The sequence below is a fragment of the Boleophthalmus pectinirostris genome, unplaced genomic scaffold (assembly GCF_026225935.1).
Source record: "Boleophthalmus pectinirostris isolate CB_2022bp ecotype Guang Dong unplaced genomic scaffold, ASM2622593v1 HiC_scaffold_17, whole genome shotgun sequence".
NCBI lineage: Eukaryota > Metazoa > Chordata > Actinopteri > Gobiiformes > Gobiidae > Boleophthalmus > Boleophthalmus pectinirostris.
In genome coordinates, this window is record NW_026571115.1 from 16,477,184 (window position 1) to 16,492,180 (window position 14,997).

Consider the following 14,997-nt stretch of genomic DNA (forward strand, 5'->3'; position numbering starts at 1 on the left):
TGAAAATTAAGTGAAAAGTTCCAAAATAATCGGTAGGTGTCAAGTCTTAAAATTATAACATTCAGGAGTACAACATAATATTTTCTACACTTCTTATTCACAAGACAGAAACATTCAGGGGAAGTTGTGCTTCAAAACTAAATCCTATTATCACATTTTTCTTTTTCCCTTGAAAACATTAATGAGTGATGAACCATGTCTAAAATGACATCTTAGCGAGATGATTTCCAGTGCAAATAAATGACAGCACAAACACAGTGGTGGTTTAAATAACATTTACTAGCACACACTGTCACACAGACAACCCTGGTGGTACAGAGAGAGGCTACACATCTCTTGGTCCATACACATGAGCAGTCTATTGTGGCACGTCCCACATCGGTCAGAAAGAGTTTCAAAAACACACGCACAAATGAGCAGCAAAATTCATCCCAAAACACCAGACCAGTGGCAGGTATGATTCAAGAAAACAATGAAAAAAGCTCAAGACTCCAGCGATATAGTCAAACTTGATTACACGGCAAATAAGTAAATACTATATATATAGAAACTGTTCACAAAATACTGTTAAGAGCTGTGTTTTATAGCAGAGGTAATGGGTTTTCACAATCAAACTGTCAGATAATTAAAGGGGAAAAGACCATAATGCCACTGGCCAATTAGGAGCCTGTAGCTTCCATTTACTTCCAGACAGACAATTACAGGAAGAGTGTCCATCAATTTAGCTGCCATATACTCATCCCTCAGTCTTGACATGTAGGCAGATAAAAAGACAACACACAGCCCCTTTCAAATCCTAACTTGAGTTCAAACATTCAAAATTATATCAAGAACACAGAAAACTTGACTCCAGTAAATAAAGTTAGAAATATATTGTACAGGTGACTATGTGTGACCAGTGCATTGCTCACCAGTGCCTGACTAACACATTAGGATGATGTGATTTGACAAACAAAGTGAAAAATAAATTGGTCTGGAAATTACAAAGCATTCTTGGTAAGAAAAAAAAAACCACAATAAATAGCTGTCACTTTGTGGATGGAAAGCTATGTTCTGAACCAAATCAGGCTTTAACAACAATTATGAAGGAAACAAAAACAGTGGACAAAGGAAAAGACACCCAAAAAGACACCAAACTGAACTTTTTACATAAGACACACTGAAGGACAACATAGAGCCTATTCTATTAAAGCTCGTTTTAGACGCGTCCCTTTGTCTACAGTCACAGAGAGGATCACTTAGTGAAGATGAAAAAGAGCAACCATTGGCTGCTTTTGTAAACTGGCCCAATTATTGCTCTGAACATAAAATAAAAGGGTTAAGAAAATACTTAATCCAGTTTACAATTGTTTCAGCTGTATATATTTTCTAACAGAAAATAAAAATTTTAAAGTAAAAACTTAAATAGCCAATACACTAAAAATCATATTTACAAAACACAAACTGTGATCACCAAGTGTTCCCATAAAAGCCACAAGCATCAGATAGCTGTAGCCCAGACTCCACAGCGCCCTCCGCAGGTCATAGATAAATCCTTAGACTGTCCAAAATTCATCATTGTAACAGGTGGGTGGGAGCTCAGAAAATGCGCTTGCGCTTCAGGTAGGAGTCGGCGTAGTGACCTCCGAGGCCCTGGGAGTGCTGGCCCACATAGCTTCCCTCAGGGCTGGGCTCAGGAGACGGAATGAGCCGAGAAAACACACGCTTATGGCTGCCAATAGGAGTCTAAAGTAAAAGACGATATGTTTAGTATTGCATCACAGACAGTTAAGAGTTCAACTCCCAGTGTCAGTCACCTTGGGGACAGCTCCAAAACCAGGGGGGTAGTTAGTGTGACTATTTGGCGGCATCCCTACTGCCTGTGCACAAAAACAAGGGATGACTGTCTATAAACATACATTTAAGGGCTTTATGAGTAATCACACATTATTGCACTCAGTTATTTGGCCCTAGTGCAAACTAGATCTAGTACCATTTAGCTAACCAATAAACTAATTTCTATGGTAACAGACTCACATTCAATTTAAATCAATTTAATTTTGTTAAGAGTTAGACATAAAAAAGTTACAACTCACTCTGTTCAGATGTGGAAGGCCACTACTGTTGGCAGGGTCAGACCCTGAACTGAAGTATGACTGTGGAGGGCTTGGTGGCAAACTAAAGTGGGAAAATCTTTCATTGTATTGTTGAGGAACCTGCAAAAAAAATAAAGGTTAGATTCTCTAGAAATTTTAGTCCCATCGACATCAGCTAGTAATAAAAACATGCAGTATATTTACTCCAAAAATGTTAAAATAAAACTAAAGTTGCTTGTTGAATAGTGTACTTGGTCACATTCATAAAGAAAGACTTGACATTACCTGCTGTCCTAATCCTAATGCCCCAGAGTCAAGATTCTCTTGTTCATACAAATATGTCAGGGGATCCTTAAAAAAAAAATAATAATAAAAATTAATAATTTATAAATCAATGAAATGAAGACTCAAACAAGAAAAAACTTACACCAAATAAAGGAGAAAATTCAGGGGTGTATGGCTCCAGGTAGCGAAGGCTGAAATTTGGCTGCATGTTCTGCAGAGCTGACTGGTTGGACAGATTACTTAATGTGGGTCTTCTTCTGTAGGGGTGGGACCTGCCATTTACCCCTAGGAAGCCCCCAAGCATAAAATCAGACACTAAAAAATGTACAGTAAAATACAATGGACACAATAAGCACCTGCAGGAAAAACAGGGTTCATAAATTGACCCTGGGAAAGGCTCCTTTCTTTGGGAGGTTCACCAAGTAACGAGGTCTGAAGAAAAGGGAAATAGAACAGTTATGGTTAAGGAAATGTTATGTTTTGACTGGCAACAACAAAGAAAAGTGGTTTTGCCTTTACCCCTTGTGGCGAATGGCCATCAGACCCCATCGCAGCCGCCATCAGAGGCATGGACAGCCCCTGCAGAGTGGGACAGGGAGTCTGAGGGAAAGAGCATGCCGCTGTGGGTGACTCCTGTTCCCTGGACAAGGCTCTACAAGGCTTTAGGGGCACCAGGGGCTCTGTATGTAGCCCCAAACCTGGAATTACAGCACCCAAGATCAAATAAAAACTCTGCTCTCGGCACTGCTTTTCAATATCTTAAGTGCAATAAAAGATTGTTAGAAAACTATCCATTTTGGTCAAGTGGTTGTGCTTCAACCTGCAAAATATGTCATTGTTAATTGAGGTACAATTTTTCAATTTTTCAAAAACAGCACAACATTTATAGAAAAATACAAAATTAAGTTCTGAACTAAGACATAAATCACAACATTCTGAATTTTTAATTATTTAACCTCATATACTCCTATACATTTAAAAACACCTTGTTTAATAAGCTAAACTTAATGGGCTCCAAAGAGAACATGAAAACATGAGATGTGTAGTTTTTAAAAAGGTATGTCTGAAATAAGTGGAAGCCAAACCTTGGGGCAGGTCTTTGAGCAGATGGACTCCCTGCTGGCCAGGCAGAGATGCTAGAGGACTGTCACCGATGAGCCCCGGAGCCTGCAGCCAAAGCACAGGACACAGGTCAATCACAGGGGGAGACTCTAAAGCACTCAGCCAACCAGCTGCCAATACTCAAATGAAATCATGTCCCAGCTGTTTGAATAGTCAAACTGCATTACTCAAAATCACACACTCAACAGGTTTCCAGACAAAAGCTTATGCTTGTCATGTTATAGGTAAGAGTAGAAATAATGCGAAATCACTGCACACATGGCCAAACATAAGCCCCATTACCACTCACAGTCCAAAGAAGAGGATTTCCCATAAAGGCATGCTAATGGTGACAAGCAGATCAGTGTAATTAAATAAAGCCTAAACAGAATGGACAGGGCAAACAAAGGGATGACTGCTATACCTGCTGGGCCTTGGCCTGGTTCTGAAGCAATAGCTGTAGCAGTGCGACTGAGAGGGCAGGGTTGGTCAGCAGGGGCATAGTCGGCGCAGCACCCAAGATCCCTGTAAAGTCCCATTGTTTTAATATAAGGTTACTACTCCCCATTGGTAGAAAATGGTGGATCCCTTTACCTTGTTTTTGTCCTTGTGGAAGTGGGTTGAGCAGCATTTTAAGTGCTGCAGGATTACTGAGGCCTGTGAGGATCTGCATGGCTGTGGGATCTGGGAGGAGGCCTTTGCCCCGGTTCACAGCCTACAACACCATAAGGTCAAATACTATTGTGTAAAATATATGACCACAACTAATAAAGCCAGAGAGACTTTTATACCATTGTCTGGGCAGCAATTAAAGCTGCCAACATGCTCCTCCCAGGAGGCCCAGGTGCACAGAAAGACACCCGGATGTGTGTACCACAGAGCAGCCTGCCATCCAACAAACGCTGTGCTTCCTCTGCCATCTCAGCCGTGGAGAACTCTAATACTGCAAAACGCTGAAAGCTGCCATCTTGCCCTTGAGCCAACTGTTAAAAGAAAAAGAAAAAAAAAATGTAACGCATACAAACATTTACAAAAAAATAAAGTTAAAAACTTGAGGGAAGAATGATGAGATTTCCAAAGTTATCACTATCGCAGCATTTTGTGGCTGTGCATGTTGTGGCTGTGCATGTTGTGCTTTTCTCTGCTGCTCTCATTCCAGAACAGCCCTGTGGAAGTCAGGTGGTCATCACCATAGAAACCTCATTGCTATTGAAATTTTGAGTGGCCACATGAAAAGTAGGCTAAAAGGTAAGTTACTCAAAAAAATAAACCATCCAAAATTGATAAACGTTTCAATATTTAGGGCTCTGTGTTGCGATTAATATATATATATAAAAAAAAAGACTTTTAAGTATTCGTTTTAAAAGGTTTACCTGGCAAAAGACTGGCACATGTGTGTCAGACAGGGCACTGCGGAGGTCCTGCGCTGTCAACAGACTCTGTGGCATGTGGTCCACACACAGACATTTTGAATGCAGAAGTGGATAAGTGAGGGACCCCACTTCTGTCCAGTGTACGTACAGCATGCGGGAGCCCAGCTGTTTTCCGAGGAGCTCTGACTTAGCTCTGGCAGCTGAATCCTTTTTCATGTATTCCACAAAGCCATAGCCTTTGGAGTGTCCTGTGGAGACACTATATACCAGGAAGCAGCGCTCAAGGTTACCGAAGGGCCTCACCAGCTCTTCAAACTGCTGCTGGGTCAAAGTACGGGGCAGATTTGCGATACACAACAAAGCATCTGTAGGCTGCAACTGAACAGAGATCTCCCGTTCACGTAGGACATGCTGGTGGAACTCTTTGATGGCGCTTTGGGCTTGTTCTCCATTAAGTAGTGTCACAAAAGCTATGGGAACCACAAAATACCAAAGGTACAGATTAGTGTGAACTGGTGGTGAATGTAGAACTAAGAATAATAATCTGTAAACTTTACTGACTTAAACTACCTGTTTCACAATAGTAATTAATATATTGCTACAGAAAATATGATTAACGATAATACTGAGACTACTTTATGCAGCTGATACAGTAACCCTAAAGCAGGATAATCCCAGTAAAAACTCTTTTCTAAACTGTGCAGAATTGTTAACATCATCAACTGGAATAAATAGCACACCACTAGTAGTTAGTGTCAGTTAGTGACTTCATGAACAATATGATTCAAATCTTCCCACACTATTTTTTTTTCTTCAATGTGTTGCATTTCAGACACATTTAAGACATTAACAAATGCATTTTGTATACAGTCAGGCAAGCGTTGCCACACAGAAGCTTTCACAGAGTTGCTTTGTCCTTTGACATTCAAACAATGGCTGCCGGCAGCACTAAAATCCAAAGCCTGTCTCCTGGCTCTGTGTGCGCTCAACAGTAATTTAGGCAAAAAGTCGAGGAATCCAACAATGTTTATAACACAATACCAACCTGTGCCCTTGTACTTGTCCACAAAGCAGTACTTCAGGTCATAGTTGGCCAGCAGCTCATGGACCTCCTGCAAAAAAATAAATAAGGAACCTCCAGATAAGAAAATGTCTTTTTTGAAGTTACTGCAATTTGAATTGTAAATATTTTCTTTTCTGCAGCAAATACACAATTTTAAGAGGAGAGAGAGATTTAAAGAGGGGTGAATGAGGTAACCCAGGACACATGTGTGGGGACGGACCGAACAACGCTTTGTTGTTGAGAAATTGTTCTGTGCTGCCTTTACCCATTCACAAACGGAATGGTGATGCTTTCTAGCATTTTCTGAAATGCTTTGTTCACACACCTTCCAGCTTTTGTTGTAACATGGCCCACATCTCGAACTGCCACAGCTCGCCCTGAACAATGCTGGGCCGCAGCTTCTCACGAGTCAGGCAAATTCCCAAAATGTGAGAGCAAATTAAACTCTGCCCAACAACATAACGTGTTTTTTTTTTTTTTTAAATAAGTAGTCAAATATATGGCTAGTGTGATTCAAACATTTTCTGAATCAACTAAGTTAAAGGCCAAAGGCCAGAGCAGCTGGCCTGACAGGCTGTGGCGGGGCGGGGCGGGGGGTGGATAGTGACAGCTATCAAAGAATCATACCCCACCAGAAACTCACCCCAAAGTTATGAAATAAGGATTATAGAGCTAAAGTTCTGATGTGTATAAAAACTAAAAAGGATAACGAAGGAACCCATCATATTCTCCCATCCCTATTAAAATGTAAACTAAATTATTACTATCGTTACACCTGCGGCATGGCAGACAGGGGGCAGTAGCTGAGCTAGGCTAATACTAGCCAGCTTTACTCGAGTGAAAAGTGAAAACTTACCTGGTTGTTAATGTCAGATGGGAGGTTTTTAATTATTATTTTTCTGCGGTTATAAAACTCCCGACGAGTTCTTTCTAAGCGGGCCTCAATTTCTTCGGGGCTCAGAGATGTCAGGTCCTCGTCGACCCTCCGCTGACTTTCGCGTCCCGCTATGGGACCCTCTTCTTTCCCCTCGAGGTCTGGATGGCGACGATCTACGCCGGGCATCCACTTTTCGCGCTCGGTCAACGTATGGTCGTAGTGTTCCTTGTGAGAACGAGAGGCATATCTGAGCCCGGTGTCTGTGGATTCCTCTTTGGAAGCGGTGCTTACAGACACGACGGCCGCCATGACTCGCTCGGTGGAAGTTTGTGTTCAAAGTGCAGATGGATTTGAGCAGTTTAAACAATACACACGTGCTCTCAGCGCTGCTCCTGATTGGACTAGAGCAGGACGCGATCTCCAGGACGACGACGTAAAGAGCGCTGTGGGCGGGGTTACAGCTTCGCCTGACCAATGACTGAGCGAGCACAGATCATTGCACCCACAGGTGCCTCCGGGGTCAAACACATTTGAATGAGAATGATTACAGTGTTTTGAAACCTGTGCTCAGCAAAATCATCATATCAAAATCAACGATGAATATGTGAGATCTAATTGACCAGAGGAAGGGTTGAGGAGTTATAAATAAGCAACTATGATGAGAAAGTGATGAACTGCTTTTTTAAGAACTTTAAATCAACTTAAAAAAACAAAAAACAAAAACAAAACAAAAACATTAAACAGTAACAAAACGAAGACTGACATTTCATGAGTTTATATAACAAAAAAAAAGAACACTATGATAGAGCTATGGATAAAGATGTAAACAGCATCATATTAAATATTTAGCACAAAACATTATTGATAGTAGGCTACATAAAAGTATTGCATATTTGCATATTTATAGTGTCTTTGACCTGGTTTTCAATTCGAGTTTATCCTTTATCTACAAACATTGTAATATGTAATATCTAAAATTGTCTTTGAATAAAATATTAGCGGGTTAACTTAGTATTCACTTATACCAAAAACAGGCCCATACACTGACATAAATCAGCAAATCTGGGCAAGAGAAAAGTTGCCATTGGATTGCCAGTCGTATTTTTGACGAATATCCTCAAATCTCTTAATAAGTGAACAAAATTTTGGGCGATGGTTGCGATTGGTGGCCCAGCACTGATCCATAATGATCTTCACCTGTCGTACAGGAAAATATGATTATATCTTGTACCACAGCCATAGTATGATTGTTGATTTTGGAGATAGGCATATTTACCTCATGTGGACAGTCTCTGGGACAAGGCAATCGGATTTGTCTCTCCAACATTTGAATGAGTAGCATCACAGTCAGCTGGGGATGCTCCGCCCCCTTCATTTCATTGAATTTCTGAAAAGCACAGACACATTTTAGAATTACAATGGATTTTATAGAGAAGAAGAGTTATATTACAAACTTTATGTTAAACATACACTGGGAGGACTTTCACGAGGGTCACAACGTGTCAGGATTTCATACAACGTAACACCAAAGGACCATATGTCAGAATCAAAAGAAAATTTGCTCTCTTTCAAGCATTCAATCGCATACCTAGAAGAAAATAGAAGAATAGTTAGTATACCTTGTATTTTATAATAATATACATTTTGCAGTAACAATACTTTATTTACAATATAGAGCTTTTCAATTATTAAAAACAAAGAGTAAAAGCAGTGATCATAACTTACCAGTACACTGGGCTGTCTCCGTCTTCACGTACACGGTAGTAGGCCTCCCCCTCAGGGATGTATTTTGACAAACCAAAGTCTCCAATCTTTACCAAATTGTCATTTTCCACCAGCACGTTACGGGCAGCAAGGTCTCGGTGAATGTAACGCTCAGAATGTAAGTATGCCATGCCCTTTTTTAGAAGTACAGTAATTGCAAAATTAAACAAAATAGCCTTCATTACAAAAAAGGTCACAAGAAATATAAAGAATAGCATTCAGCCAGTAATTGAGGAATACAGACAATATAGTTCTTACTTGACAGATCTGCTGAGCAAAGAGAAGGCACTGGGGCGTACTCAGCTTACGTTCACGAGCATACTTGTTTAAACTCCCCATAGGAACATACTCCATTACTAGTTGCACCATTTGTCCTCCTATGTTAAACAAAAATTATTATTATCGTGGTCAATAATAATAATAATAATAATAATAATAATAATATTAACAACAACAAAAACAACAACAACAACACACAAATCTAAACCTACAAAGTAAAACACCAAAAAATTCTATCAGAAAAAATTACTGCATATCTTACATAAATGAGCATGTAGAGTAGCCAATTAAATTTAAGCTGAAATGATCAACTGGCTATTATTTTGTCCCTAAACACACATATACCTAGTTCAGCGCAGCATCCCTTGTACTTGACAATATTGGTGTGACTGAGAGATTTCAGGGTTTCAATCTCCTTCATCCAGCCCTCTGGTACATGGCCGCCATCTTGTTTCAAGGCCTTTACTGCCACTAACTCTCCCGTCCGATCATTGGAAGGGTCATATAAGTACAGAATAACCTTTCCAAAGTGGCCCTGTGACCAGAAAGAAGTAAGATATATATCAAAGGCAAAACAATCTCATATCATGTCCTACCGCTCCCAGTTCTCTCATCTCTTTCAGGTACCGCTTGTAGTACACGGTTGGGTCCATTTGGGGCATTGGGTCAGGCAGAGTAATTTCAGAATCTGTTCACATAAGAATGAAAGGGTTAATGTTTACGGTTAAATAAAACAGCACAAGGAAAATATATGAAAGAAATAAACCCACCTCCAATTTTAGTGAGCTCTCTAAGGACAGTTCTGAAGGAAGGCCTCTCTGAAGGTTCATAGGTCAAACACATACTGATGAATTTGGTCAGCTCCTCGGAGGATGGTTGAGGTAAACTGTCTTTTTGTTTGTAAAATCTCTCTTTCTATTGAAAGAAGTCACAATTCAGTGGTCATATATATTAAGGCTGGCCTCTGAATCTTAAAATCACTTGTGGAATATCACTAAATGAACATTACGGTTCATGATGAAACTAGATAATTTTATGCCTGCCTGTTCATAACCAAAATATCCATGTCAATTTGAGTTCTAACCTCAGACAATGTCCAGGAACTCATTGGGAGATGTCCATTATTGCAGATTTCAAGAAGAGTGACTCCAAAGCTCCACTGGTCGGCAGCATTGCCAAGAAAGGCCCCACTTTCAATACATTCAGGGGCGATCCATGGGATGCGCTCCACACGCTCTACATCAACAACAAAAAAACAGAATGAGTAACAGTATATTTATTTAGAAAGGTAATTTTAGTTTTACATTTTAAATATTATTTGATGTTGTAAAGAGAAGACTATGGCAACAGGAAGTAAATCAAAAGGAAGTGGGTCAGTTATAGTTTCCTGTGTTTTAATCTCACAGATATAAATCTGAATATTGGTTAAAAACGTCAAAGTGCATAATTCTGACCTTCTCTTGAAAGAACACTGAGTGCGATTCCAGGATCACTCAGCTTCACAAAAGGATCGATCCCAGGCTCCAGCCCTCTTCGTGCAACAAGAATATTTTTACCACAAACATTCCCATGAATCAGTTGCTTCGTCTCCTGTAGTTTCAGAAAAAAGTTGAATACTGTTTTATTTATAAAATTATTTATTTGTGCAGTAATTGGTGCAATCAGAAGAGAAGAACATGATAATGTTTCAACTTACAAGGTAACTAAGGGCACTTGCAAGTTGTTGCGCAACTAGTAATTTCCACTGAGAAGAAATTTGCGCCTTTTCTTTGCGAAGGAAGACATCCAGAGGCCCAAATTCCACATATTCTTCAACCAGGATGTCTATCAGATGGCAAAGTTTAAAGCAGTATTAAAAACAATGGAGGGAATAAAAACATTTTCAAATCAATCTTCCAAACCACTAACTAGTTGGAATGTTCTTAATCTTACTTTCAGATCCTTTGACAGATACACCATGTACAAAGACCAAATGGCTGTGGGACACTTGTCTCATAAGGCTTGCTATCCCAAAAAATTCCTTACAAACAATAAATCTATTAATGTTATTACAATTATATGATTATTATGGTAGAAGGTCTATAACTTACAAGTGCAATGTTTTTGTGTACATCGTCAAGAATCTTCAGAGCAACTTTAATTTCACTGCAGTCATTAAAGTCATTCTTTGCATTTGCTTGTTTGGTTGGCACCAGAGTTCCAGAGTAGATGTATGTTCTGGTTCCTTGACCCAGATGTATTTTCTATTCCATAAAATAAACAGTCAAGACAACTCCAACAAAGGACTTGACAAGTTCACTACGTAGCTATGTTTTTTGATGGAGGGTACGACACTGGCTTGTCTCCACTTAGATGTTTGTTTGTTTTTTGCCTAGAATGCTCCACTATAGTATGTAAACTGGCATTACATGCTTGTCTCTGTCTAGACTAATTTAATGCCATAGAAGGGAACCTTTCAGCTCTATGGAGGCAAGTACCTGCTACCAGAAAGTACAGAGTATATAGTGCACCATTGAATATACATAGTGAAATATACCTTCACAATTTCTTTGTCCTTTATTTGAATAAACCGTACTTCTGGTAAGTTTGGGAGATGAGGGTCATTTTCCTCTGTTTTTCTTGTAACTATAAGATTGGACAACTCTACAAAACAAAAATTTGGACATTAAGAACACATCCTTAAAACAATCTAAACTAATATTGTTGTAACACACACCTCGTGGTTTGGGAAGGAGACATTTCTTTACAGTAAATGTTTCAGATCCTGACTGAAGAATGAATGTTTTTAGGCTGTCCGTAAGCTCTTTCATACCGGAAAATTCTTTGTCCCAACCCTCAAGACAGAACCTTGATCCTTTGTACTCAATTCGAAACTGCTTGTGGGTTGGCAAAGATCCTTTCTAGAAAAGAAAATATGATAACAATAAATTTGACAAACCTTACAAAGTTTAAAAAGTGGTTCATGACATGCCTGAGTTTTGCTCAGAACAGCTAGAATGAGGCGATGATAGTCAATAACACTCCAGCGTACAAGAAACACTCCCTCCTCAGCTGCCTCTTTTTTGAGCTTCATTAGCACAAATTCATCCCTAGAATGACACCAAGCATTACCAATGCACTTCTTCAATAGAAGTATGAATCTATATGAACTCACTGTATAGGTCCATGCAGTGTATTGTTCGCACTCAGCACAACCCTTGGGGGTGCCACATCACAGCAGAGATAGTGGTGGGCATCGGCAGTGAGTCGGTAGTATCCATCAATCAGGGATGCAAAGGACTGAGCCTCCTGCCTGGAGCCCATGTGAGCCTCCTAAATAAGAAACAATGTAAAATTGTGTCAGTGTTTCGCCTAGGTTTTCTGGTTTGGCAAATGGTTTTGGTAAAGATGACAAATTTGAGGAAGGATGATTAGCACTGAATGATTTGATTGACAGGGCAGGGCCGCTGTTGGTGGGAGCGGTGCGTCTTGTCAATATGTAATGGTAGGGGAAACACTGTATGAAAATGTTTGTCCCAGTCTGCTTAGATGAAAAGTGCATTCAATATAGACTTGAACTGGATCTAATGAATGAAAAAATAGGTTCTTACTATGATAATTTTAAAACGTTGCCCCTTCGTCTCCCACCAAGTTGTGCAACATCTCCCACTTTTACTACTTTGGTGGGCCACCTTGTTCTAACATTCAAAATAAATATCTAAACAAAGTTTATAAACACAATACATTAAAACAGACTACTTAGCATAAAGCTTAATGCATCTCAAGAAATAATGTACTGTGGTTTGTAAAGTGGTAATAGGACACTCCTCACCATGCAGCCGTTGTCCTCAGTACTAATGCGCACTTTATCTTCTGTGAGGATGATATGAGTGATTTCAGGGAAATCACAGAAAGACGTCCATGCATTGGGAGTATTTCCACTGGCTTCAGTTGAGTGCTGTTTTGCCTTCCTCATGTAATCACCCCTAATGTACGGGTTGGATTGAGCCTAAGAAAGATGTCACATTAATGCAAATTAACTGTGCAATGATTTCAAACTGTGCCTGGCCTTTGGACATACCATTTGGGTAGACACCTTTCTCCACTGAATGCCCTTTAAACCACAGACCATTATTTCATGTGTGATAGGGGCTTTGTAGTTGTTTTTTGAGGCACTTTGTTCCTGATTTGAGTTGGAATAAGAACATCCCTGCCCATCATTGTATAGGTCCATGCGAGACACACGGTATGTTTCGGTGCCGAAGCGTGGAGCCAAGTGTTCCAGAGTTGAGACATATTTATACATTATTTCTTGCGTTCCAAGTTTTCCTTTATCCACAGTGTGCTGTTGGAAAGCCTGGACAAACTCTGTAAATATTCGCCTCATGCGGTATTTTGTCAGAAAGTTGTCCTTGGAAATTTGTCTGGCAAAAGATCTTGGAATGCAGTGATGGAAGCTAGAAAACAAACGATTGTGTGCTTTAAACCAAGTCAGTCTTTGTTGTCATATTGCTACATAATATATCCCAAGAACTGCAATGACCTATTTTTTTCAGCAACTTCTTGTAATTTTTTGTTGTTCTGTAATGCGTAGTGAGAAAGGTGAAGTACAGCCATTCCCAAGCTCTCATTTTTGAAGCGACTTAACTCTTCTTCAGAATGAATATCGTCGATTTCTATTGCTTCATTTACAAATTCATATTTAGCCTTTAAACAACAGAAACAAGTCAACATTATTCAGGATGTTTCAAAAATATAAATTTGCGTGATTAATTGTGTTAAGTATAAACCTGTGCGAACAAGTACTCCAACGATGAAATTTCAAGCAGAGGGGAACATCCTTGACCTGTCCCAGACTTGGGGGTATAACGGGACACTTTTGGCTCATTCTCATTAAGACCATGCCAGTTATGGAAGTAAAACCTTATCACAAGAGAAAAGTTGTTTACACACAAATAAAATATTCTTTATCAAATATTATACACCAACCTCATCCGAAAGTAAAGGACCAGATGGGTATTTTCCTCCAACGTGAACACATGGTTTGGACTGTACCAACAACATGAAAGTGGTTCATAGAGAGCATACAACATGTAACACAAAGGAGTTATCCCTAAAAAAAATAAAAAACAAATAAAATGAACAGGCTTAAGCGAAGTGCGTGAGGCAATGCGTACAATTATCATAAGTGGTTAGAATGGTCATTTTACCTACTGCTTTTGCAGCTGAGATGCACAGCTCCTCTGCTGTGATCTCTCCAGATGTGTGGGACAGGTAGGGCTCCCCCTCAGGCCTCCAGAACAGGTACACATGCACCCCTGGACCCACAGGAGGCTCACTCTCACCGGGAAAAACCCATGACCTCGAACACTTCTTGGATGTTTTTTTCCTTAACATCGTAAACTGCACATCACTGAGAGACAGAGAGAAAGACAGAGAGAGAGCCAGAGAGAGCAAGAGGGAGGAAGACAGAGAGAGAATATAGTACATAACATCATATTAATATAGGCTATAGGTGTTTGGCAGTGGTGGTTTTATTATAACTTTGACAAGATATACTCAAATTAACTTTTGATTTAATAAACTGACGTTACTTCCGGGATTTCACCATGTTTCACTTCAGATAGTCCTTTTCACAGTCGCACGTTTGTACGTACACTTTCATTTTGATCTTCTGATATGGACTGGATAATAACACAGTGTTTAGGATTGGCCTATTGCGACATTTAATTAATCTACACCATTCATAGGTTATCTTCTTCTGTGTGCGGTGTTTTATAGCACTATTTGTAGTAACATTACAGCAAACACGCAAACAGAGCAAACAAGCAAGTCTTACCCATTAACAGCGCGATTTGGCCGGTGTGACATGATAACTAGCACTAATACGGAAAATAAGAGCTCAATTTAGTCTTCATTTTCTTGTGAGCGTAATTCCCCTTCGCATACTTCTACTTCTGATCTGTCTGTGAGAGGTACTTCCCGAAACCAGCGCGGCCACGCCCCCTGCAGTTTCACGCACGACCATACGCAGGGAGTATGCGAAGAGATAACGCTACTGTTGTATTACAAATAGACCTCTGTTTGGTGAGATATACAGGTATTATTTACCTTAGTCATTGCCATACTTCGAAGCTCTATCTTGCACTTGTGTTTTTGCTAGAGTTAACAACAGTTACAATAAGTTATGATCTTAAACTT

At 39.7% G+C, this 14,997-nt stretch overlaps 2 protein-coding genes across 4 annotated transcripts; both read right to left on the minus strand.

Annotated features, from left to right (window-relative positions):
- Positions 1–260: 260 nt before the first annotated feature.
- Positions 261–7,401, minus strand: raver1 (ribonucleoprotein, PTB-binding 1). 2 transcript variants are annotated; one of them, XM_055152964.1, is made up of 14 exons: positions 6,754–7,401; positions 5,880–5,946; positions 4,835–5,304; positions 4,253–4,444; positions 4,056–4,176; positions 3,886–3,986; positions 3,446–3,527; positions 2,880–3,058; positions 2,717–2,792; positions 2,503–2,645; positions 2,361–2,426; positions 2,076–2,195; positions 1,797–1,859; positions 261–1,725 (listed from the first exon to the last, which is right to left on the minus strand). In XM_055152964.1, exons 1-14 carry the CDS (start codon positions 7,081–7,083, stop codon positions 1,579–1,581), a joined length of 2,157 nt encoding a protein of 718 aa, XP_055008939.1. In that variant the 5' UTR covers positions 7,084–7,401; the 3' UTR covers positions 261–1,578. The 2 variants fall into 2 exon arrangements, with proteins under 2 accessions (XP_055008939.1, XP_055008940.1); XM_055152965.1 differs by having other exon boundaries at positions 2,880–3,097.
- A 132-nt stretch (positions 7,402–7,533) lies between these two features.
- On the minus strand, positions 7,534–14,795 carry tyk2 (tyrosine kinase 2). 2 transcript variants are annotated; one of them, XM_020931925.2, is made up of 24 exons: positions 14,636–14,795; positions 14,007–14,209; positions 13,786–13,909; positions 13,587–13,719; positions 13,340–13,503; positions 12,878–13,253; positions 12,629–12,805; positions 11,972–12,129; positions 11,789–11,906; positions 11,534–11,717; positions 11,354–11,460; positions 10,908–11,060; positions 10,750–10,837; positions 10,514–10,641; positions 10,272–10,407; positions 9,902–10,053; positions 9,588–9,732; positions 9,414–9,505; positions 9,163–9,352; positions 8,797–8,915; positions 8,500–8,672; positions 8,245–8,362; positions 8,051–8,161; positions 7,534–7,971 (listed from the first exon to the last, which is right to left on the minus strand). In XM_020931925.2, the coding sequence occupies exons 1-24, from the start codon at positions 14,665–14,667 to the stop codon at positions 7,828–7,830; spliced, it is 3,525 nt and encodes a 1,174-aa protein (XP_020787584.2). In that variant the 5' UTR covers positions 14,668–14,795; the 3' UTR covers positions 7,534–7,827. The 2 variants fall into 2 exon arrangements, with proteins under 2 accessions (XP_020787584.2, XP_055008938.1); XM_055152963.1 differs by lacking the exon at positions 14,636–14,795 and having other exon boundaries at positions 14,011–14,151.
- Positions 14,796–14,997: the final 202 nt, after the last annotated feature.

Excerpts from the sequence above, each read along its gene's own strand:
- raver1 (XM_055152965.1), bottom strand. The coding sequence starts at position 7,083 with ATGGCGGCCGTCGTGTCTGTAAGCACCGCTTCCAAAGAGGAATCCACA. Across the intron at positions 2,793-2,879 it reads ATGGCCATTCGCCACAAGGG|ACCTCGTTACTTGGTGAACC; the intron begins GTAAAGGCAAAA and ends CCTTTTCTTCAG. Across the intron at positions 2,646-2,716 it reads GAACCCTGTTTTTCCTGCAG|GGGTAAATGGCAGGTCCCAC; the intron begins GTGCTTATTGTG and ends GGGGCTTCCTAG.
- tyk2 (XM_020931925.2), bottom strand. The coding sequence starts at position 14,667 with ATGTCACACCGGCCAAATCGCGCTGTTAATGG. Across the intron at positions 13,504-13,586 it reads TGGAGTACTTGTTCGCACAG|GCTAAATATGAATTTGTAAA; the intron begins GTTTATACTTAA and ends TGTTGTTTAAAG. Across the intron at positions 13,254-13,339 it reads GAAGTTGCTGAAAAAAATAG|CTTCCATCACTGCATTCCAA; the intron begins GTCATTGCAGTT and ends TTTGTTTTCTAG.